This window comes from Bos grunniens, chromosome 26, assembly GCF_055505025.1.
Source record: "Bos grunniens cultivar Pamir isolate PY7600 chromosome 26, Bosgru_T2T1.0, whole genome shotgun sequence".
Taxonomy (NCBI): Eukaryota; Metazoa; Chordata; class Mammalia; order Artiodactyla; family Bovidae; genus Bos; species Bos grunniens.
This window is the reverse complement of record NC_141190.1, coordinates 30,562,016-30,587,891: the sequence shown is the minus strand read 5'-3', so window position 1 is coordinate 30,587,891 and position 25,876 is coordinate 30,562,016. Positions and strand designations below refer to the sequence as shown.

Sequence of the window (25,876 nt, the reverse complement as noted above, 5' to 3'; positions counted from 1 at the left end):
GAAATAAGCCAGAGAAAGACAAATACCTATGATTTCACTCATGTGGAATCTAAAAGAACAAAATAAAACAAAAACAAACTTATAGATAAAGAGAACAGATTAGTTCTCTGATCTGGTTACCAGAGGGGAAGGAGGTTGTAGCACAGGGTGAAATGGATGAAGGGGGTCAACTATATGGTGATCACTTTTTAGTGCATAATGCTTCAAAATATAGTGCTATACATCTGAAACTAACATAATTTAAAAAACAGTTGATGTAAATAATTCCAGTTTATTGCTTATTAATTTAACTTCTGTATCCAAAAGAGAATATTTCACTTGTACATTGCTCATCATCTCTCCCAAACTTGTCCTCTTACTATACTCCTTTTCTTGGTAAATAGTTGCTGCTGCTAAGTCACTTCAGTCGTGTCCAACTCTGTGCGACCCCACAGGTGGCAGCCCACCTGGCTCCCCGGTCCCTGGGATTCTCTAGGCAAGAACACTTACCATCTAAAACTTAAGCTTCTATAGTCAACTCATCACCAGTTTCTATTATATTCTATACTATTTCTATATTCTATTTCCAATTGCTACCACTATCTCTTACAGTGGAGGCTTCCTGTGGCCTCCAAAAGAGTTTTCCTGTCTCTGAGATCTCTTCTGCCAATCAACCAATTCTTTACATGGTAGCCAAAGTGATTCTTCCAAAACACAAATCTGATCATATTTCAATTCACCTTAAAATCATACAACTACTTCTATTGTTCCCAGAAAAAGTCCAAACTCTTCAGTGTAACTGTCCACATCTGGCTTGGCTTACCTTGTGCTACAGTCTTTTATATTCATATTGAACTTCTCACACGTGTGTGTGCTTCTAAGTCGCTTCAGTTGTGTCTAACTTGGTGCAGCCCGATGGACTGTAGCATACCAGGCTGCTCTGTCCAAGGAATTCTCCAGGCAAGAATACTGGAGTGTGTTGCCATGCCCTCCTCCAGGGGATCTCCCTGACCCAGGGATCAAACCCATGTCTCTTACATCTCCTGCACTGATTGGCAGACAGGCTCTTTATCACTAGCATCACCTGGGAAGCAGTTTCCTCAATAAACAAAGCTCACTATCCTCTAAAAAGCATTCCAAGATTCCTTCAAGAGATAATCAAGTGACCTTCAAAAATGATCTTTCAGGATCCTCTGCTTTTCTATCACCATATTTACCACACTACACAGTATTGTAACTACTTATCTGTCTCCCGCAGGAAGCTATAAATTCCTTAAGGTCAGAAACTGCCTTACACATTCTTGTCTTTCTTATGTAAAGCATCATACCTGCCTGGCACTGACATATAGATGGTACTAGATAAAGATTTGTTGAATGCATGAATAAATGAATGAATGAAAGAACAAACTGCAAAGAAAGAGAAATTCAGTGTCCTACAACTTGCCATAACAGTTATTAGCAACATTACAGAAACCTAATCCTTTAGCAAGACCATATTTAAGACATGAGCCTATCACAATTAATCTGTTTCCAAAGACAGATATAAAGAAGGCTCAACATAAACCCAAAATTCAAATGAACTTGAAGTGTGTTTATGTCTTCCAGTTTAGACAGCATAAACTTACTACTTTTGGGAGATAATACACATGTATCCTAATTATGATATATTACACATGTAAAAAAGTTTTAACTACATATGCAATATTATATTTTCACAGGTCAAGTGTTGAGTTTGCTTTTTGAAAGCTACATATATGAAAGCTACACCTCATCATTGACTCACCGATTCTTTTCCAGCTCATTGTGTGTAGACCTAAAAGGGAGGGAAAAAAGGGGGGAGAAGAGAGTTAGCCATGTTGTGTTGCTAAGGCTATAAGAAGGGGGGTTAGTTTAGGTATTGCTAAATAAATTCACTGAGTGAATTTAACAATGCAATATATGGACAGACTTTTAGCTATCTCACCCATCAAGAAGTAGTAGTCTATGTTCATTAAGACTTCAGATAGAGCGTTTTCAGTTAACAACTAAATATTTTGAAATTAGAATCTTACTGTTATTTTTAATAAAATTAATATGAGCACATGTTCTCTTGCCCACTTCTAGGGTCCTACATTTTACTGGTTTGTAGACATTTTATCAGAAAATTTAATTCAAACATAATCCCATTCTTTTGTTTTTTAAAAAAAACAGTGTATGTACTTCCGTGTCTTCTATCTCCATTTACCCACTCTTATACAGGGAGAGAAAAAGTTTTGGCCAGCACAGAAGCTGAAATAGGTTTGCCTTATTGCTAAGCGATACAGACAAATTCAAGCCTCTTTGTGTGTGAAACATAAACCAAAAATGTCACACAAGGAAAAAACAACATCAACAGAAAAGATATATTACTAAAATAAAAAAACACAGTTTTAAAAGACTGGGAGGATATACCTCAAAATGCTAACAATAGTTGTCTTTGTGAGTTTTTCCATTTTACTTACAACTATTTGTTATAATAATATTACTTACCATCTATTGAACAAGTTGAGTGTTTGCTCAACAGTTAACATACATTATCTCATTTTATCCTCCAAGCACCCCTTGTTTTATAAACAAGAATGCTGAGACTCTGAGAGGTAAAAAGACATGATCTTGTCCTAAGAGTTTTAAGTTGCAGCCATGATTTAAGCCCATGTCTTTCTTACTCCAAACCCCAACTTCCTTTTTTAAAAAAAAATTGATTTATTTCAAACCCCAATTTCTTAACTATTTAGTGACAAGCAATATTGAAAAGAGACTAAGAGTACGGACTCTAAGGCCATACTGCCTTGGATCAAATATTGTGTTGCCTTTTAAAAATCTCTTCATTTCTCTGTGCTCAGCTTTATCGTCTATGAAACAGGAAAATAACAGTATTTGCCTCATAAGATTGTAATGAGAAATATACATGTTTACACTGAACAACAAAATAAACTCGATCTAAAGTTAACTACTATTAGAATGTCATACTAAGTTCTCCTGAACAAACATTTTTACAACAATTTAGCATTAAAAATAACAAAATTTTATAAAGAAAAATTTAAGTTCCTATCATCAAAACTGCAGAGAAGGCAATGGCAACCCACTCCAGTACTCTTGCCTGGAAAATCTCATGGATGGAGGACCCTGGTAGGCTGCAGTCCATGGGGTTGCTGTGAGTTGGACATGACTGAGCGACTTCACTTTCACTTTTTACTTTGATGCATTGGAGAAGGAAATGGCAACCCACTCCAGTGTTCTTGCCTGGAGAATCCCAGGGACAGGGGAGCCTGGTGGACTGCTGTCTATAGGGTCGCACAGTCGGACACGACTGAAGCGACACAGCAGCAGCAGCATCAAAACTGAAACTTCAATCATTTAGTGTTTTCTGATTAATGTCAAAAGCCTTCAGAATATTTAATTACTGATTACTTTAATCTGATTTATTATTCTAATGGATATTTAATAATCAAATTCCTAAACTTCAACAATATTTTTATCAGTCTCATAATTTGTGGAAATTTTACTCACTGTCTTAGTTCAAGAGCCAAAAGGCTTCTTTGAGTTACTGTCTACTGTCCACCTTTTGCTTTCTTAGCATTATCGTAAGGTCCAAGTGACAAATGATAAAAACGACTGATCTTCATTTTCAATAGATTATCTTAATAAGAAAACACCCCTCTCAAAAGAGAGAAATTTTAAAAAATCTCAGGATGCTTTAAGAGTTCAGCCAAATTAATGGCAAGGATATGTACGATTCAGAAGAAGCTATAAAAACAGACTTCTTAGTATAACACAAACTCAGACCTCAAAACTCAATAAATAAATTACATCCAAATCTCTACCACACATAAGTATTTATAAACAGGTTTAAGTTCTTTCTTGTTTGAATGAAATGTCAAACTAAATAAGTTAGAAGAGGTAATAGGTATGTTTTAAAGAGATTTAAAAAAAACATTGTTCAAAATTTGAAAGGGTGATCAATAATAAAATTTCCCCAAAATAAGACATCCCCACTTGGTGAGTAAATTTTGGTTTAATTGCCTTTTACTGAAAAGAAAACTCAGAACAAGTAAAACAAAAACAATGAAATGCTAAAGTAATAAATGAAACAATGTATTTAGAGAGAGGTATTTACCATATACTTATTCCAAACAGCATGGCATCCCACATATGGAGTTAAATGCAAAAGACACATACCCAAAGATAACCAACTGCTGAATTCCAGTACTATATTGAACCTATTATCAAAGCTAGCACCAAAAGAACGTTATCTGAACCACTGCTGTGAACAAAATTAAAACAGCAGGTTCTTCCCACCTCTCTCAGATTTTTATTATTTATCTTCTTCCTAAAAAATATTAAATGATAGCTAAGAATAAGAACTTTTTCACGAAACCAGAAAACACATGCCATATCTAGTTATATCACTAGTAAAATTTAACAAGATTTCCAAATACCAAGAGGCAAAAATGATCACATATATACTAATCTTTATCATATTGCCATGTTCCCTCAACTTAAAAAAAAATCCATCAGTAGTGTTTACTCCTATTTTGATGACATTTTTGCCTCTAATATCAGGTCAACAAATACTGCAAGTTTTCAATGTTCAAAACTATCTTAGGCTGCAAGGAATCACAGACAGTCTCTAGCTGGTAGATTAAGACATATACAGGAATAATTACGTAAAATAAATTAGGCAAAATAAATACACGAAGAAAGGTACAAACTATTCTGAGAGTCTAAAGAAGGCAGTGTTTAGTTACAAATGGGGCTCTCAGAAAATGGGGCTTTAGGAAAGGGAGCACTTGGTCTGGGGCTTTTGCTACTACCAGAAACTAGACCTGGTAGGGAGAAGACATTTCAAGTGTGAAAAGGATATAGCAGAAGCAAAACAAGCTGAGTTGTGAAGTCCAAAGCAAAAATCACAGAATAAAAATGGAAAAAAAGTTCGGAATTTAAATATTAGCCCTATCACTCACATTAGCTGTAGAACTTTGAACAAATTATTTAACTTTTCTAGTTAACAGTTTTCTCATTTGTAAAATTGGAGTAACATCACATGCCTTGACTGGGTGGGTTACTCTGAAAATTAGAGAGTAATGTAAAAGCATCAGCATATAGTAAGTATTCAGTAAATGCTAGCCACTGCAAATAGTCTTATTATTTTTAACAAGACTGAAAATATACTACCTAAAACAATGTTAAACATATTACATGGGGCAACAGATTGAGAGTTCTCAGTAACACTTGGAACTAGCCTGGAAACAAACAAACAACAATAACAACTAAAAAAGAAACTAAAGGAAAATATAAGTGTTTTGATCATTTAGTTGACTGTGAGGACTCTAGAAGACTGAAAGCATGATAGAGAGGAAGACGTCTAATACATACATGGAAAAAATAATGATCCAAACAGTGCTGGCAAACAGAGTAGCTGAACACGTCACATCCCAGCACACGCAGAAGCAACCTTCCTGGGGTTGCTTCCCTGAGCCTATGTGTCCAACCAAGCCTTTCCAATAATATGCCATTAAAATAGTCCATTATGCTAAATTCCCTATAAAGCTGGAATGTTCTGAATAATCCATCTGGTTAGCACACTTTTCTTCTCCTAACAAAAATGCACCTCTGAAAGTAAACCCTATGAACTGTCTTCCTTTCAGACACCCTTCCTCTGAATGCTTAACAACTTCCAAGGACAGGAATAAAGACATTTCTATTATTTATCATCAAATCACAGATAATCTTTTTCACAAATAACATCCCTCTAAGAGACATGGTAACACATTCCCTATTTGAATGGGAGTCATTATCTCAACCAGATCTGTGATTTTTCATTGACTACAACACTGCTCTAATACATAAACTTTTAATTCTTTAGGGTGCAGTTTGGTGGCAGTCAATGAAATGAAGCATAGAATTGAAATTGCACAAAATGGTACTGTTTGGCTCAAGACTAGTACCACCACAGAAGGCAAATAAAAGACCCCATTCCCAGAATTAATATTCTCTTTCAACAAAAGAAAAGACCTCTATCTTTGTTGGATTAATGAGCCAGCCCCTAATTTAACATTCTCATTTCACTTACTTTCCAATCCTGAAGTGCCTAAGGGATAGTGTCCTCCACACAATGAAAAAAAAAACACATTCTATGAAGCTAAGTGAGTATTTTCTAACTGTATCCTAAAGCTTATACTTCAGCTCTGTTAGAGCAGAGGTCTCTGAAGTATATACCTGAAGGGGGTTGAAAAAGAACTAGCTGAATAGTAAAACTTCTGTTTATTCTTCTTCTTCACTTTTATATGTAACCTTAATACTCTGGTATTTATAAAATATTAGTACAGCCATACATGTATAAAATTACGAATACATACAAATATATTAGGTATATTTTTTGCAGCTAGTGGTACATAAGTGGTCAATAAAGTTTGAAGAACACTATAATAGAAGAAAATCATGCTTACTGCCAATAAAGTAATTATTTCAAAGAAGTAGTTTTACACATTTGTTTCTATCCTCAAAAAAAATGTTTTAAACATTCTTAAAAAAACATTAAAGACAGTAAAACTTTAATACTGTAGATAGGGAAAATGCCTCATAAGAAATGTATTATTTCTTTCTTAACAATAACAAACACAATAACTAAGACCATAAAAAAGTGCCTAAAAAGGATGCAGAGCAATAACTACAATTAATAACTTACATATCAAAGTTGAATATCAGCATATCTTATGACTCAGCGTTCCCCCTTGCAAGCATATACCAATCTAATATATATACACATATGTTTGTTAAAGGACACAAGAGAATACTCATTCTTTTCATACTAGCCAAAAACTGGAAACTCAAATGTCCATCAACAGTATTAGGTTGGTACAAATGTAATTACGGTTTCTGACCATAAATTTTAAATCATATAACTAGGCTCAAACACATCTTTATTAATCAAAATAGGAACCAATACCATCAATACATTTTTGCCAATGAGAAATAAATTTGTTTATTCCTGTAGCATCAAAATCATGCCTCAGGATTTGACAAACTCTTGAAAAGCATTTTCTGCATCCTTCTGGTTATGAAAGCAGTTTTCCTGCAAGAAGTTGTCGAGATGCTTGAAGAAGTGGTAGTTGATTGGCGAGAGGTCAGGTGAGTAAGGTGGATGAGGCAAAACTTCGTAGCTCAGTTCGTTCAATGTTTGGAGCGTTGGCTGTGCAACTTGCAGGCGGCCTTGTGGTGGAGAAGAATCGGGCCCTTTCAGCTGACCAGTGCCAGGCGGGGGCGTTTTAGTGTCCAGTGCATCCCATCCATTTGCTGAGCAAACATATCAGATGTAGTGGTTTTGCAGGGATTCAGAAAGCTGCAGTGGATCAGACTGCCAGCAGACCACAAAACAGTGACCATGACCATTTTTTAGTGTAAGTTTGGCTTTTGGAAGTGCTTCAGAGCTGCTTCTCAGTCCAGCCACTAAGTTGGTCTTTGATAGTTGTCATATAAAATCCACTTTTCTTTGCACATCACAATCTGGCTGAGAAATGCTTCACTGTTGTGTGTAGAGTAAGAGACGACAACACTTCAAAATGACAATTTTCTTGGTTTGCAGTCAGCTAATGAGACACCCACTTATCGAGCTTTTCCACCTTTCCAATTTGCTTCAAATGCCAAATGACGGTAGAATGATTGATGCTGAGTTATTTGGCAACTTCTCATGCAGCTGTAAGAGGATCAGCTTCAACGATGGCTCTCAATTGGTCATTTCTACTTTTGATGGCCAGCCACTGCACTCCTCATCTTCAAGGCTCTCTTTGCAAAACTTCTTGAACCACCACTGAACTTGATGTTCATTAGCAGTTCCTGTGCCAAACGTGTTGTTGATATTGTGAGTTGTCTCCTCTACTTTACAACCCATTTTGAACTCAAATAAGAAAATCACTCAAATTTGCTTTTTGCCTAACATAATTTCCATAGTCTAAAATAAATATAAAATAAACAGCAATGTCATTAGCAAAATATAAGAAGTCAGAAATGCACATTAAAATGATGCATAACATAATGACATTTATTTAAGAATGTATTCCAATATCAAATGGCAAATTTCAACAATGCAAAACTGCAATTACTTTTGCACCAACCTAACAGAATGGATGAATAAATTGTGGAACATTCATATAATACTATAGAGCACTGATAATGAACAACTCTCATGCAATAACATGGATGAATTTTCATGATTTCAACACAATGCTGAATGAAAAAAGGCAGACACAAAGATACATACTGCCTAACTCCATTCAAGTAAAGTAAAAAACCAGCAAAACTAATGGTATCAAAAAAAGAATGGTGGTTACCTGGGGTAGGGCTGACAGTGAGTCTATAATATCTTATTTCTCAACCTTTGTGAAAATGTATCAAGCTATACACTTAGGATTTATATACTCTTCTGTATGTACATTTTCAAAAAAGATGAAAAAAATTAAAAAGTAACACATGAATCAAATTGAGTAAAAATCAGTTGTAAGTACTAAAATCATACAGAGTAAGTTCTCCAAGTAGAAATCAGTAACAATAAGATAACTAGAAAAATAGCAGTACTTAGAAAATAAGCGACAAATCAAAGAACAAATGATAGAGAAATTAGAAGATATTCTGAACTGAATAATGAAAACAGAACATACTAAAATTTGTTGGATGTATCTAAAACAGTACTTTTAAATATTTAGCATTAAATTCTTCTATTAGTTAAAAAAAAAAAAAGGCTAAAAATCAATGGTCTAGCTTCAACCTTAAGAAGCTACAAAAAGAAGAGCAAATTAAACTCAGTGAAATACAGGAAGGAAATAAGAAGTTGCAGGTTAAAAAAAAATCACAAAGAAAACAAATTATCTTCAGTTGGATGATAAAGAAATACAACATTTCAAAATTTGCAGAGTGCAGCTAAAGCAGTGTTTAGGAAAAAATGTTTCTAGCTTTAAATCCTTTGGGGTAGGAGGTAGGGGTGGACTACAAAATCAATTCTCCCACCTTTAGAAGGTGGAAAAGAACCAAACTAAGCCTACAGAAGGGGAGCAATGGATCTCGGCTGGGGGCTGTTTTTCCCACCAGAAGACATCTGGTCATGTCTGGAGATATTTTTAGGTTTCCCTGGTGGCTCAGTGGTAAAGATTCAGTGTGCAATGCAGGAGTTGCAGGAGATCCAGGTTCAGTCCCCAGGTTGGGAAGATCCCCTGGAGGAAAGCACGGAAATCCACGCCAGTATTCTTGCCTGGAGAATCCCATGGACAGAGGAGCCTAGTAGGCTACAGTCCATAGTGTCGCAGAGAGTCAGACACAACTGAAGCGACTTAGCACGCATGCATGTACAGAGATATTTTTGGTTATCATACTGGGGAGATACTACTGTATTCTGCGAGGAGAGGCCAGGGATGCTGCTAAACATCCAGTGATGCTCAGAACAGAATTATTTGGTCTATAATGTCAATAGCACTGGGGCTGAAAAACTCTCAAGTAGAGGAAGAAATAAGAAAGCCAAGAACAGGAATTAACAAAATAGAAGACAGGAAACGAGAGAGTATCAATAAAACCAGGAGTTGATTTTTTTTAAAAAAAACACAGTAAAACTGATGAACCTCTTCAAAGATTGATGAAGAAAAAAGGCAAAAATTACCAATACAAAAAAACCCCCAAACAAACCAATTCTCAGGGATGAAAGAGAACACATCACTACAGAGCCAACACACAAGAGAGGATAATAAAATACTATTATGAACAGCTTATGCTAATCAATTCCACCTTGAGATGAAATAGACCAATTTCTTGAAATATAAAAATTATCAAAACTAACTCAAGAAGAAACAGAAACCATGAAGAGTCTTGCATCTATTAAAGAAATTGAATTTATAATAAAAAACCTGCCCACAAAAAACAACCCTCCAAGCCCAGAAGTATTCATTGGCAAATTTTACCAAGCATTTATGGAATAAATCATACTAATTCTATAGGAAGTATTTCAAAAGATAAAGGAAATGGTAACATCTCCCAAATCATCTTGGGGATTATATTATCCTGATATCAAAACCTGACAAATTACACTGAAAAACAAAACCACAGATTACCATTCCCTTGTGAACACAGACACAAAAATTCTTAACAAAATACTAGCACATTTATAGAAACTATCAGTTTTACAATTAAAAAAAAAAAAGCTTGCCTGGTCTTTGTCTCAACTTCCAAGGACAGAGCTTCTGAACCTTTGAAATTTCCTCAGTTATAGGAATTTCCTCAGTTAGAGCCCTTGGACCACAACTGAGTTTGTGCTAAGGAAATGACTTTAAATCAGGCGTTAGTTATGCCAGAAAGATCAATCGTGTAATTAGAGGATTTGGGCTTTAAGCAACTGAGAGCAGCCAACCTCTGGGGAGAAGAGGGTCAGAGAGATAGAGTTCAATCACATGGTCAAGGATTCAATCAATTGTGACTACATAACAATATGGGAAAAAAAAACAAAAACAAACCCCTAGAATCCAAGGTTTAGATGAGCTTACTGGTTGAGGAATACATCAATCTGCCAGAAGGGTAGGGCATTCTGATTCTCTAGGAAGAGGACACAAAAGTTTCATGCCCAGGACTCTCTCAGACCTCACCCTATGCATTTCTTCATTTGGCTGGTCCTGATTCATATTATTTATAATAAAACTTGAAATTGTAAGTATAGTACTTTCATGAGTAGTTCTAGTAAACTACTGAACCTGAGGGGACTGTGGGAACCCATAAATTTGAAGCCAATTGGTCAGAAGTTTGGGTGGCTGGGAACTCTTGAACTCATGTCTGGATCTGTAGTGAGGTCACTCATGTTGGGGACTGCATCCTTAAACTTGTGGAGTCTGCTAATTAGAGATGGTTAGCAGCAGTATTGCAAAATACACCATGATCAAGTAGGGTTTATTCTAGGACTGCAAGAAGTTTAAGATTCAAAAAACTCAATGTAATTAACCATATTAACAGAATAAAAAAGAAAACCCATAGTATAATCTTAATAGATGAAGAAAAAGCATTTGACAAAATTCATACATCCATTCATGATAAAAACTTTCAGCAAATTAGGAAAGAAAGGAATTTCCTCAACTTGTTAAAAGGCACCTACAAAAAAAACTACAGTTATACTCAGTGGTGGAAGAATACATGTTTTCCCATTATCAGAAGCAAGGCAAGGATGTTCCCTCTCATCAGCTTCTATTCAATACTAGAAGTCCTAGCCAATGAAATAAGGCAAGAAAAATAAATGTCATACAGAATGGCAAGGAAGAAGTAAAAATAGCTTTATTGTGCTGTGCTGTCACTTCAGTCATGTACAACTCTTTGTGACCCTATGGACTGTAGCCCTCCAGGCTCTTCTATCCATGGGAGTCTCCATGGAAGAATACTGGAGTAAACAACATTATATAGTGCATATTTAGAAAATTCTAAGGAATATGCAAATTACTAGAAATAAGAAGTGAGTTCAGGAAAGTTAGTTTATAAAGGCCATATACTATTTGTAAATTCAATTGCTATTTACAACAGCATCAAAGAATATTAACTACTGTAACAAATATTAACTCAACAAAATATGTGCATTACCCATACTATAAAAAACTACAAAATACTGTTGAATTAAAAAAAAAACACCCTAAATAACTGAATAAATGGGGAGATATACCATGTCCACACACAAAACAGTCAATGTTGTTCAGATGTGTCAAGTCCCCCCAAATTAATCTATCGATTCAATGCAATCTCAGTCAAAACTCCAGTAGGCTTTGTTGTAGAAACTGAAAAGCAGATCTGATAATATATGTGAAAACGGAAAAGACCTACAACAGTAAAAGGAACTTTTGAAAAAGGAGAACCAATTTGGAAGACTTACACTACCTTATTTCATGACTTATTAGAAAGACTACAGCAATTAAGATAGTGTGGCATTGTAGTAAATATAAATATTTAGATCAATGGGACAGAAGAGAGAGTCCAGAAATAGATTCACATATATGTGGTCAATTCATTTTTTATGAAGATGCCGAGGCAATTAAATGTAGAAATGCCTTTCCAATAAATGATACCGAAACAACTGGATGGCCATTTGCCAAAAAAATGAACTTCAACTCTTACCTTACACCTTCTATAAAAATTTAACTCTAAATTAATCTTAGATCTAAATGTAATACTAATATTATAAAACTGCTAGAATAAAAACATTAAGAGAAAAATTTTATGATGTTGAATTATGCAAAGATTTCTTAGGACATAACAAGCATGTACTTTAGAAGATAAACATGTAAACTGAACTTCATCAAAAAATACAACTTTTGTTTTTCAAAAGACACTATTAAGAAAATGATAAAGGCAAACCACTGAGGACAAGACATCTGCAAACCACATATGTAATAGAGAACTTGTATCCAGAATTTACAAAGAAATCTTACAACTTAATAAGAAAACAAACAACTCAATAAAATAAAAAGCAGAAGATATAAAAAGATACCTCACCAAAGAAGATATATCAGTGGCAAATAAACACATAACAAAATGTTCAAAATTACTAGGAAAGTGCAAAGTAAAATGGTGAGATACTATGACACACCCACTAGAATGCTAAAATTTAAAAGACTGACAATACCAAGTGCTATCCAGGATTTGGAGTTACTGGAAGCACCCTACACTGCTAGTTAGAATGGAACATGGTCCAGCCACTTTGGAGAATAGTTTGGTAGTTTCTTTATAAAGTTACATACACAGTTACTATGAGACCCAGAATTATAGGTAGCTAAGAAAAATGAAAACTCATTTCCACAGAAAGATCTGTTCATAAATGTACACAGCATCTTTTCTTATGATAGCTAAAAACTATACACAACCTAATGTCTATCAACTGGTAAATGATTAAACTATGGTAGATTCATACAATGGACTCAGCAATATAAAGGACTTAACTATTGAGTCACAGGACAACATGAATGAATTTCAGACAATATTACACCAAGTGAAACAAGTCAGACACAAAATAGTGTATGTATGATTCCACTCATATGAAATTCTAGAAATGGAAAAACTATAGTGACAGAAAAGAAAAGTGGAGATAGGAAACTGACGATAGGAGCATGAGATAATTATGCTTGAGGTGATAAAAAAAAGTTCTGTATCATAATTGTCTTGGGGATTTACGACTTTATACACGTCAAGTCACTGAATCATAACCTAAATATTGAGGAATTTTATTGTATAGAAATTACACTGCAACAAAACATTTTTTTAAAGTTATAAATCTCATCCTGCAATTGGCGCAATACTCTAATCTACCGCAAAGTACTCAAGAATGAGACTAAGACATCATTTCCTTATTCCAAAAACTAATAATAAAAATTACTAGAAAATGCATATTTTTAAAACATAAGTGATTTGGAGACTATCTGGACTTTTCATCTACTTAATTTTTTTGTTTTATTTCTGGCATATGATTAATCTGCTGTCAGTCAAGAGTACAAACAGTCAAATCTTAATCTTCACAACAGGAAGTCAACAGATAACCACCAGGATAAGTTTATAACTTAGAAATATGAAAGCAAACAGAAGAAGAAACTGTTAAATTATTGGAAATGGCAGCCTCTAGGAAGCAAAAATTGGATGAGGAGAGATGAGGCAGAGGAATGTTATTTTTCTTTATAATCCAATTAGTATTAACTTTTATAACTACATACATATACTTTTTTAATATTAAATGTAAAATAAAAGATAACAGCTCTCTATTCTTAGTGCCAGAAATTAAGATGCATCTAATATATACTAAAGTTATACAATATTTGTGAAATAATCATTTCTTAGGTTAAAAAAAGCAATAACGGAAACCACAGAGGATTGTGACGATTAAAAATAATGCTCTTAAATGTATTTTCAAAAGTTCAAACAAGACACTTAAAAAGACAAAACACTAATCATCTAGACTGCTTCAACATTCTAAAAATCCTTAAAAATGGAAAAAATATCAGTGATTTCCTAAATCATTTGACTTCCAAATTGTAGTTCAGTATTTTAGGAAGGACTCAGGCATGAAATGAACATTTGATAGACACTTGTTGAAGGAAAAAAAGCCAAGTGGTACCATAATTAATAGCACTACTCATAACAGAAAGCCCATAGATTCTAATTTCCATTGTTAATATACTCCATTCTTTGCTATAGTACTAGAAGCAAACATAGATGTAATACGTGTAGCTATTTCAAAGAACCTTACTGTCTAAAGGAAATATATCACATAAAAAAGTGATTCTCAAAGGGAGTAAGGGAGGAGAGGTTGGCAGGAGAGCTGAATTCTTGCTCTGGTTGTAGTAGGAGAGTGGAGGTGACACTCCCCACTCCTTACTGGTTTATTTCAAGTTTTAAAGGAATCACTGCTGCGGAGATCATTTTGTAATGTATGCGTGCCTGTGTGCTCAGTCGCATCCAACTCTTTGTGACCCCATGGACTGTAGCCTGCCAGGCTTCTCCGTCCATGGAATTTTCCAGGCAAGAATACTGGAGTGGGCTGCCATTTCCTACCCTAGAGGATCTTCCTGACCCAAGGATTGAACTCCTGCATCTCCTTCATTAACAGGGGGATTCTTTACCACTGTGCAAACCGGGGAGCTCTTTGTAATGCACGGAAATAATAAATCACTATTTTGTACACTAGGAACTAATACAGTATTGTTAGTCAATTATAATTCAAAAAAAAATCAAGCTCATAGAAAAGGAGATCATATTTGTGGTTACCAGAGGCCAGGGGTGAGGGGAGGGATAATTGGATGAAGGCAGTCAAAGGTATAAATTTCCAGTTAGAAGGTAAGTATCAGGGAGGTAACGTACAACATACATGAAAGTTGTTAAGACAGTAAATTCTAAGAGTTCTCACCACAAGAAAACAAAAATTCTTTTCTGTTTCATTTTGTATCTATATGAGATGAATGTTCCCTAAATTTACTGTGATAATTACTTCATGATGTATATAAGTCAGATTATTAAGTTGTACACCTTAAATCTATATAGTGCTGTATGTCAATCATATCTCAATAAAACTGGAAGAAATAAAAAAGGAATCATTGCTTAATATTCATTCATCCATTCCATCGTTAGTTCTTCTTAGCATCTATCATATGTTCAAGATCCTTCACTATTTTACTGCAATAAATAGGACAGGTAAAGAGGAGAGAGAAAAAGTTGGCTTAAAGCTCAACATTCAGAAAACTAAGATCATGGCATCTGGTCCCATCACTTCTTGGGAAATAGATGGGGAAACAGTGTCAGACTTTATTTTTTGGGGTTCCAAAATCACTGCAGATGGTGACTGCAGCATGAAATTAAAAGATGCTTACTCCTTGGAAGGAAAGTTATAACCAACCTAGATAGCATATTCAAAAGCAGAGACATTACTTTGCCAACAAAGGTCCTTCTAGTCAAGGCTATGGTTTTTCCTTTGGTCATGTATGGATGTGAGAGTTGGACTGTGAAGAAAGCTGAGCACCGAAGAACTGATGCTTTTGAACTGTGGTGTTGGAGAAGACTCTTGAGAGTCCCTTGGACTGTAAGGAGATCCAACCAGTCCATCCTAAAGGAGATCAGTCCTGGGTGTTCATTGGAAGGATTGATGCTGAAGCTGAAACTCCAATACTTTGGCCACCTCATGTGAAGAGTTGACTCACTGGAAAAGACCCTGATGCTGGGACGGATTGGGGGCAGGAGGAAAAGGGGATGACAGAGGATGAGATGGCTAGATGGCATCACCAACTCGATGGACATGAGTTTGAGTGAACTCCGGGAGTTGGTGATGGACAGGGATGCCTGGCGTGCTGTGATTCATGGGGTCGCAAAAAGTCGGACACAACTGAGCGACTGAACTGAACTGAATCTTTTTTTCAAGTTTTACCGATACATATTATAAAATTCATGCATTTTAAAGTGTTTTTGTAAAAAATCCAATGAGTTTTTGTAAACTTACATATTTGTGTAACCATTACCACAGTCCACTTTTAGAACACTTTTATCACCCCCAAAATGCCCTAATGTCCATTTGCAGACAATTCCCACCCTTCATCTACCACTAATCTGCTTCCTGTCTCTATAGTTCTGCCTTACAAATGCAAACTTCATATAATGGAGTAATGCAAATATGTACTTATATATCTGACTTTGTTCACATACTTTTTTTGTGTTTCATCTATTTTGTTATATGTATGAACACTTTTTTTTTTTTATTACTGGGTAGTATTCCACTGTATCATGTACTATATTTTGTTTATCCACTCACTAGCTGAGGGACATTTCAACTGTTTCCAACTTTTGCTGACTATGAATTAATGCCATGACCATGCATGTTCAAGTCTTCCTGTGGACTCCTGTAGAATAAGAGATCTTCATTTTACAGGACAGTTGCCTTACACTTGTTACACTTTACCATTAACATCCAAGTTATTTTTCACATTTGTAAAATGGTCAACAATATGAAGCACATAACAATACTTAATAAATATTAAATTCCTACTGATATTTAAAATGTTCGTTAAAAGAATAAAAGAAACATGTTTCTCAGCTATTTCTGATAATATGGGTCTTAAAATGTTAAAAAAAAACACACATAATTTTGTCTCCAACGAGTATATGTTACAAATAAACTGACAATGAGAATAAAGCTACTAAACATCCCTAGATCCATTTCATACAAAGCAATCAATTAAGCCTAAGTTTTTCTAAAAGTCTTCTCAAAATTATGTCAACATTTGGTTTAAACAGTACCTTCAGGTCTACATAATCATGCTCAAAGTATCCAGTCATTCATTTACTTAGTATTTATTGAGTACCTACACTGGAAATATAAGTACTCTAAAATTTCAGTCTCTTCTCTCACATAGCTCACATTCCATCATCCATTTTTTTTTTGTTAAAAGTAAATAAATAAGGCAGGATTTATTAAGAAAATTGCACCTATACACCATACCTGGGGCACTATATTCTTACAATGTTAGATAACCACCATGTAACTCTTTTAAACCACACGCATATGTATGGCTGTCCTTTAGCTGTCCACCTGAAATTATCACAACATTGTTAATTGGCCATATTTCAATACAGAATGAAAGTTTTTAAAAAGTGTTTAAATTTTATACAAATAAATCATTCTGTTTTTTTAAACAGTGGACTAAATACAGTGTTTGGTAAATTCCACTAAAATACAGACTAAGCTTTAGGTAAACACCCTCCCCCCTTGCCCAATAAACAATGATTCTATAGAAAAATGAAATTCAAAAACTTCTTTTTGACATACAGCGCTAATTACAGGAATATAACCTGCCTTCCAAAGGACAACTGAGTGGGTAACATGTTAAAATGATAAAATGAAGTACACCAAACCTTTAGAGCCAGGCCTAGAAATCTACATTTTAAATTGTAACTTACATGCATTTACTGTTACCAACAAAGACTATAAAAATCAATCCAACAGACTAAGTATTAATGACAGTATCTAGAGTTTTTGTGAAGACCACTTGTTCTGTTATTCACATAGAAGACATAGGATTACGGTGATCAAAATTAAAAACCTAAAAATTTACTTCTTCTAATACCAAGGCAAACTTACCACATTTTACTCTCCAGTCTCTTTTATTACATAAAAGGAAAAGTTCCTTAAAGTTCCTCAAAGAGAATCCTAAATTGCCCCTAATTAATCAAAATGAGAGTAAAGGAAAATCAGTTGCTTTATCAAAATATATGACTGACTAAAGACTAAAATTATGTTCTTCTATAATTTAAAAATTCTCATTTCAAATGGCTTCAAAGCTCTCATTATGTGGCCTCCACAAATGGTGTTTACATAGTGTTCTCAAAGACTATCAAAAGTATTTCCCATGATAAACAAAGACAAGGAAATAAATACCACATGGAAATCCTTTTATACAATGTCATAAAACTAAATAAAAACAAAATCCGTTAACACTTTTCCCTGAAATGTATGCAGTAACGTTAATAACAAAATTGTCTACTAAACCAAATAATTTCTCTTATAAAAAATTCATTCAGTTCAGTTCAGTCGCTCAGTAGTGTCCAACTCTTTGTGACCCCATGAATCACAGCAGACCAGGCCTCCCTGTCCATCACCAACTCCCAGAGTTCACTCAAACTCATGTCCATCGAGTCAGTGATGCCATCCAGCCATCTCATCCTCTGTCGTCCCCATTTCCTCCTGCCCCCAATCCGTCCCAGCACCAGAGTCTTTTCCAATGAGTCAACTCTTCGCATAAGGTGGCCAAAGTATTGGAGTTTCAGCTTCAGCATCAATCCTTCCAATGAACAACCAGGACTGATCTCCTTTAGGATGGACTGGTTGGATCTCCTTGCAGTCCAAGGGACTCTCAAGAGTCTTCTCCAACACCATAGTTCAAAAGCATCAACTTCTCGGTGCTCAGCTTTCTTCACAGTCCAACTCTCACATCCATACATGACCACAGGAAAAACCATAGCCTTGACTAGAAGGACCTTTGTTGGCAAAGTAATGTCTCTGCTTTTGAATATGCTATCTAGGTTGGTCATAACTTTCCTTCCAAGGAGTAAGTGTCTTTTAATTTCATGGCTGCAATCACCATCTGCAGTGATTTTGGAACCCAAAAAAATAAAGTCTGACACTGTTTCCCCATCTATTTCCCATGAAGTGATGGGACCAGATGCCATGATCTTAGTTTTCTGAATGCTGAGCTTTAAGCCAACTTTTTCACTCTTCTCTTTCACTTTCATCAAGAGGCTTTTTAGTTCCTCTTCACTTTCTGCCATAAGGGTGGTGTCATCTGCATATCTGAGGTTATTGATACTTCTCCCGGCAATCTTGATTCCAGCTGTGCTTCTTCCAGCCCAGCGTTTCTCATGATGTACTCTGCATATAAGTTAAATAAGCAGGGTGACAATAAACAGCCTTGACGTACTCCTTTTCCTATTTGGAACCAGTCTGTTGTTCCATGTCCAGTTCTAACTATTGCTTCCTGACCTGCATACAGGTTTCTCAAGAGGCAGGTCAGGTGGTCTGGTAATCCCATCTCTTTCAGAATTTTCCACAGTTTACTATGATCCACACAGTCAATGGGTTTGGCATAGTCAATAAAGCAGATGTTTTTCTGGAACTCTCTTGCTTTTTCGATGATCCTGTGGATGTTGGCAATTTGATCTCTGGTTCCTCTGCCTTTTCTAAAACCAGCTTGAACATCTGGAAGTTCACAGTTCACGTATTGCTGAAGCCTGGCTTGGAGAATTTTGAGCATTACTTTACTAGCATGTGAGATGAGTGCAGTTGTGCAGTAGTTTGAGCATTCTTTGGCATTGCCTTTCTTTGGGATTGGAATGAAAACTGACCTTTTCCAGTCCTGTGGCCACTGCTGAGTTTTCCAAATTTGCTGGCATATTGAGTGCAGCACTTTCACAGCATCATCTTTCAGGATTTGAAATAGCTCAACTGGAATTCCATCACCTCCTCTAGTTTTGTTCATAATGATGCTTTCTAAGGCCCACTTGACTTCACATTCCGGGATGTCTGGCTCTAGGTGAATGATCACACCATTGTGATTATCTTGGTTGTAAAGATCTTTTTGTCCAGTTCTTCTGTGTATTCTTGCCACCTCTTCTTAATATCTTCTGCTTCTGTTAGGTCCATACCATTTCTGTCCTTTATCGAGCCCATCTTTGCATGAAATGTTCCCTTGGTATCTCTAATTTTCTTAAAGACAAAACATAAGAAATTTCACCGTAACACTATGTTATGGAATCCCTATATCTCCTTGAATGCATGTTAAGTTTAATCAGTGAACAAGAATATACTGTGGATCTATAGCATTTTCACAGTAACCTATTGTAACCTTTTTATTGTAACCTATTGTAAAAAATTAAACAAGCGCACTCTCAGAATGGAACTTGTTCATATGCAGGAGACTTCCTATAGGAGAGAAGTCTGCATCTCAGAAAAGGGCCCTCATCTGGCCATACTGCTACCTTGATCTTATACCTCTAGCCTCCAAAACTCTGAGAAGTAAATTTCTGTTGTTCACAAGCAAAAAAAAAAATTGTAAACAAATTTAGGCTATTTACTTATTCCCTGCACCAGCATCTGACATAAATAAAAACTGCCCTGTCTATAACATCTTACTGACTTGTATTATTTATCATTTTTATTATATACACTATCTTTCCAAATAGATCACAAACACGCATAACAACAATTCTATGTATAAGTTCAATAAATTTGGTTACAAATTACTTTAAGGGAACAGTTTCAATAGCTAGCAAATAAGCAAGCAAATTGCAAAGGGTAAAAAAGAGCTCTGGTGGGAAAGCATTAAAGTAGGAGGTACAGACCACACACTTCAGGCACTTCCCAGAGCAGACAAGGAAAACACTAAAACACAGAAAATTCAGGCTGTAGTCACTGAGTCCTAGTTTTTAGGCAGATTATCACTGAGGACTGTTTGCTGATTCCAGAGAAACAAATCCCAGGGATTTCACTCATCTTCTAGTTGTACCTGTAAAGGTTACTTTGCACATCAGTCCAGTTTCCTTATTAATAAATAAATAAATTCCACTTTACCTCACAGAAGTGTTCTGAAATTCAAAAGAAGTAATAATGTACATTAAAGGAATCTGTACACAACTAGTATATTAAATGCAAAGTGTTACTGTTACTATTATTGAAAATGGATTCCACCCTTTGATTCAGCAATTCTACTTCTTCAGGTCTATCCTAAGGATCTAGGTGGACAAATGCACGAAAGTATCTATATAAAGATGTTCACAGTAGCCCTGTATGGGATGAAAAATTAACATTTTAAATGTTATTAACAGATAATTGGCTTAACAAATTATGTTACACACATGAAGTAGAGTATTATGCTATAATCAAAAATGATTTAATAGACATGAACTTGAAAAAACGTTCAGGATAAGTGAAAGCAGGATTGCAAAGGTTCACAATCCCAAGATGCCTTCTTTCATCTTTCAAACTTGATCAGGTCCTCTATTATGACCTTCATAGGCTCCTCTAGCTTTCTTCTATTAAGCTCATCATAACTTGAAATAATATATTTATATGTTTACTTGATAACATCTGTTAGATGATAATGAAGAAGGTATATTAACACATGTGTATACAGATACATACATACACACACAGACGGAGGGGGAAAAAAGTCTGCCAGTATTTTAATATGTCAGAAGCCAAAATGAAAATTAAAATATACAAGCTTAAATTACATTAGCACTATCGAACAGAAATGGAATCTGGATACATATTTTGTCAAAACCACACCACAAAACCTCTTTGATTAGATTAGTATTTGGGAAACTGTCTTCACTTAAGGAAAAACAAAGAATAATGCTACAATATATCCAAAAGGAGGCAATGCTGTTTCATTTGTAAAGAGAAATCCAGAAGAGAAACCTTTCTTCAGGCCAAAAGTCCCGCCTGGTTAGAATTATGCATATACTGCTTAAAATCAGGCTTGATATTAAACTCAGTCACTTAGAGCTATAAGGCTTGGACAAATCACTCAACCATTCCTAGTATGAGTTTTAACCATAAAATATATGATAATATCTTACCTTCATAAGGCAGAGAGCTATACCAGACGAAATCCAGAACTCCCTTTCTGTGATTTGTGATCTTTTATACTTTAGCATCAAATGACTATTCTACCAAAAGCCTTTTATCAAATAAGAACAGCAGTTGTTCCACCAACTTACAAGCCATGATCATGAAAGTCTCCTTCAATTATACTTCTACAGGGGGATATATTTTTCAGAAATCCAGCAACCAGAAACTTATGCTTCAATACATCTGAGTTTGTTAAAGTATATAAATAATTCTTCAGAAGTTTTCATTTAAACTTGGTTTTAGTGGAAGACAAAATATCACAGAACACATAAGATCACATCATTCAACATATAGGAAGTACCTGAAGAACAATACTAGTATCATTAAGAGTTTAACTACTACTAATTTCTACTTTTGGCCTTGAAACTTTGAGAGTTCTCTATTGGACAAAGATCCAGTTCTTTAAGACAGAATAACTGAAAAATAAAGACTAGTAATAAATTTCTCAAAAATAAGGCTTCATTCAATTATCCTGTGAACAAATAGGTGCATGTTTAAGAATAAAAATAGAAGATATATGTCAAACTACTTCCACTAGAAGAAAAATCCTCTACAACTATTCTAGAAAAAGAATTCACCCTATTCCTGCAAAACAAAAACCCTAAAAATCCATGATGACAGACAAAAAGGATATAAAGCTGAAAATGTAACAATACATCATTCCGTCAAAAATAAGGCTAAAACATTTCATTATTTTGTAGTTTAAAAAGGTTAAACTAAAGTCTTAAAAGCAAAAGGAAAGTTGTTTTGTTTTTTAGGTCCTCAATCTGAGCAGATAGTACTGAAATACTGCTGCTGTTATAAGATTCTTTAGTATCCAAAGAATACTAAAGAAACAACTTGAAATTCAACAATAAACTGGTAAAGGTATACCTCGGAGGTACTGTGGGTTTGGTTCCAGACCACTGCAATAAAGTGACTCACAATTTTTTTGGTTTCTCAGTACACATAAAACTTAGGTTTATACTACATTATAGTCTATTAAATGTGTGACAGTATTATGTCTAAAAAAAACAATGTGCATACCTTAACTCAAGAATATTTTATTATTTAAAATGCTTACTATCGCCTGACAATGCAGGGTTGCCACAAACCTCCAATTTGTTAAAAAAAACAAACAAACAGTATTTGTGATAAACAACAGAGGGAAGAACAATAAAACAAGGTATGCCTGTATTTTCTACTTTATAGATCACCTTAAAATAAAGAAAATTACTGTATGTGTGTCACAATCTCATACCAGTATTTACTGCCAATATTCGACAGATTTCTGGTTCTTTGCATAGACAAGTTTTGGTATCATTTTACTCTCATGACACAGGATGATAACTGTATTCTTTAATATTAATTGTATTTTATACGTGTAGTTTAATATTAATTGTAGTATTTTATACATGTAGTCTAATACATGTGTTTAAAAGAACTGGCAGATTGAAGATTTTTATTCTTCAAATACTGTACATTGTTTTCCTTTCCAAATGTATTGTCAGTAATATCCTTCCAAATATAAAGCAATCAGAGTTCGCCAAAGCAGAAGTTGCACGTTCTTATATTATTTCTATTCAGAGTCTAATATAATACTTGGCACAAAATAAAAACTCAGTTCCAATTCCAGATAGTCTACTTGGAGTTTGAAAAACCTTCCATTCTTCAAAAACCTACTGTTTAAAGAGCACTGTGATAGTTACTGGGGATAAATCTTTAAGCAGAAGAGATTCAATCCTTGCTTCCATGGGGTTTTTAGTCCAATACATGAGACATGAATTTATCAATCATATATTTCCTACAAACTGTGATAAACACTGAAGGAAAAGTGCGGATGCCATGAGGTATGTGACCACCTGATCCACTTTGGCAGATGAGAAAATGCTTTCCTGAAGAAGTTATTACTGAGCTGAAGCAAGCGTGTAATTAGTGATAACTTGGCAAAAGGGGAAGAAAAACAATTCTCAGCAGAGAACAGAGTATGTGCAAAGACCCTGAGGTAGGGGAAATGTGGTGTATTAAAGGAACTGAAAGAAGGCTAGCCAATATAATTCATCAGAATTGCATTTGGGACAAGACTGGTTGCAGGGATACCAATTAGGAGGGTCACAAGAGCTGTTCAGGTAGAAGTAATGGTATCTTGGATTAGGACGGTAATAACGAAGCTAAGGGGAGAAGGCAATGGCACCCTACTCCAGTACTCTTGCCTGGAAAATCCCATGGACGGAGGAGCCTGGTGGGCTGCAGTCCATGGGGTCGCTAAGAGTCGGACACGACTGCGCGCCTTCACTTTCACCTTTCACTTTCATGCATTGGAGGAGGAAATGGCAACCCACTCCAGTGTTCTTGCCTGGAGAAACCCAGGGACGGCGCGGCCTGGTGGGCTGCTATCTATGGGGTTGCACAGAGTCAGACACGACTGAAGCGACTTAGCAGCAGCAGCAGCAGCAGCAATGAAGCTAAGAGAAAAGGCAGGTTCAAGAGATATGTAGGAGAAACTTGGTGTTACACCAAAGCCATGTCGGTGTAACACCAATTACACCAAGCTGTGTTAGTAGAGTTTTAAAGATGAGAGATCTTGGTATTTTTCAGTTGTGAAACCAAATAGTAAAGAAGCTGGGAATTTATCTGATACTGCTCAATAAGCCAGAGAGCAATTGCTGCCAGTTCTCTAATAGCAGTAACAACTTAGCAAGGGTGATTTTTAGGAAGTGTGCCAGAAGGCCATGAACCAAGACTACAGTAAAGTCAACCATGAATTTAAAAAATAATTATGTACTATATATCCCATGCCCTAATTGTCAAAAGGATCCCAAATGATAAAATTAAACTTTCATGGCACATTCTTTTAATGTCACACTGTATCACCCATTTTCTCTCCTTTGTACTTCTATGAAAGCAAGGTTTCAAGACTTGGGAGAAAGAAAGAATAGGAATTTATAATATTATGAGTCAACTCTCAGCACAAGTTTATAAAGTAACATTTTATATCAGGAATATCATATTATACCTGAGAATATTAGGGAGGGAGTCAACATTGTATCTTAAGTATGCTACAATGTCAGGGAAACAAATGTTACTTTATGACATACCTTCAAGACGCTTAATAGAACAGCAACTTCCTTATGGGTACATATTTGATAGGAAAATAAGACACATACACTTATCAACTCTATTCCTTTCCTTGTTTCAGATGACTAACATATGAAAAATTTTACCAGTTTTATTTGTTAAAATCTTCATTAAATGTAGTAATAACAGGGAGTCTACAGTGTTCCCTTACAAATGAAACAACACCACTATCTCCCCAATACCCCAGTACTAGAATTTGATCATTTGCTCCCTACTCTATGGAGCAAAAATCTTAAAACATAAAGAGAAATAATTTCTAGTGTTCCCCTTTAACATACTAGTTCTCATCCAAAGCTTCTGCTGCTGCTGCGAAATCACTTCAGTTGTGTCCGACTCTGTGTGACCCCATAGACACCAGCCCACCAGGCTCCGCCGTCCCTGGGATTTTCCAGGCAAGAGTACTGGAGTGGGGTGCCACTGCCTTCTCCCTCTCATCTAAACGCTCCACCCTAAATCCCACATATGGGTAGACCTTTAGATAATATATCCTAAAATCTTTTTTTCTTTCTTACTATTTATATTTCCATGAAAAATTATTAGTCTTAGGTGGTCCAATGCACATGCAATTATTTTCTCTTGAGTACTACTAAGAATAAAGTGGCATATTTGTAGTCTTATAAATTTTCTGACGTGCTGTGCTAAAATACACAGTAATTAGCAATGTGGTCTGACACACAATGCTATGCTATGCTAAGTCACTTCAGTCGTGTCTGACTCTGTGCGACCCTACAGACGGCAGCCCACCAGGCTCCCCCGTCCCTGGGATTCTCCAGGCAAGAACACTGGAGTGGGTTGCCATTTCCTTCTCCAATGCATGAAAGTGAAAAGTGAAAGTGAAGTCGCTCAGTCGTGTCTGACTCTCAGCGACCCCATGGACTGCAGCCCACCAGGCTCCTCCGCCCATGGGATTTTCTAGGCAAGAGTACTGGAGTGGGGTGCCATTGCCTTCTCCGCTGACACACAATAGTAGACTCCTAAAAAGAACACTTGGAAGGCAATGGCACCCCACTCCAGTACTCTTGCCTGGAAAATCCCGTGGGCGGAGGAGCGGAGGAGCCTGGTGGGCTGCAGTCCATGGGGTCACTGAGAGCCTGA

The 25,876-nt window shown here is 35.7% G+C and overlaps 1 protein-coding gene across 7 annotated transcripts in view; it reads right to left on the bottom strand.

The window, feature by feature from the left end:
• The window catches only part of MXI1 (MAX interactor 1, dimerization protein), a 92,871-nt gene that overhangs the window by 46,328 nt on the left and 20,667 nt on the right, over positions 1-25,876 (bottom strand). For 5 of the 7 annotated variants that reach the window (XM_086378965.1, XM_086378968.1, XM_086378970.1 and 2 more), the window contains exon 3: positions 1,763-1,792. The exons of the other annotated variants lie outside the window; for them this stretch is intronic. In XM_086378965.1, coding sequence (XP_086235091.1) covers positions 1,763-1,792 — 30 coding nt within the window. The remainder of the gene's footprint in view (positions 1-1,762; positions 1,793-25,876) is intronic. 7 annotated transcript variants of the gene reach the window in all.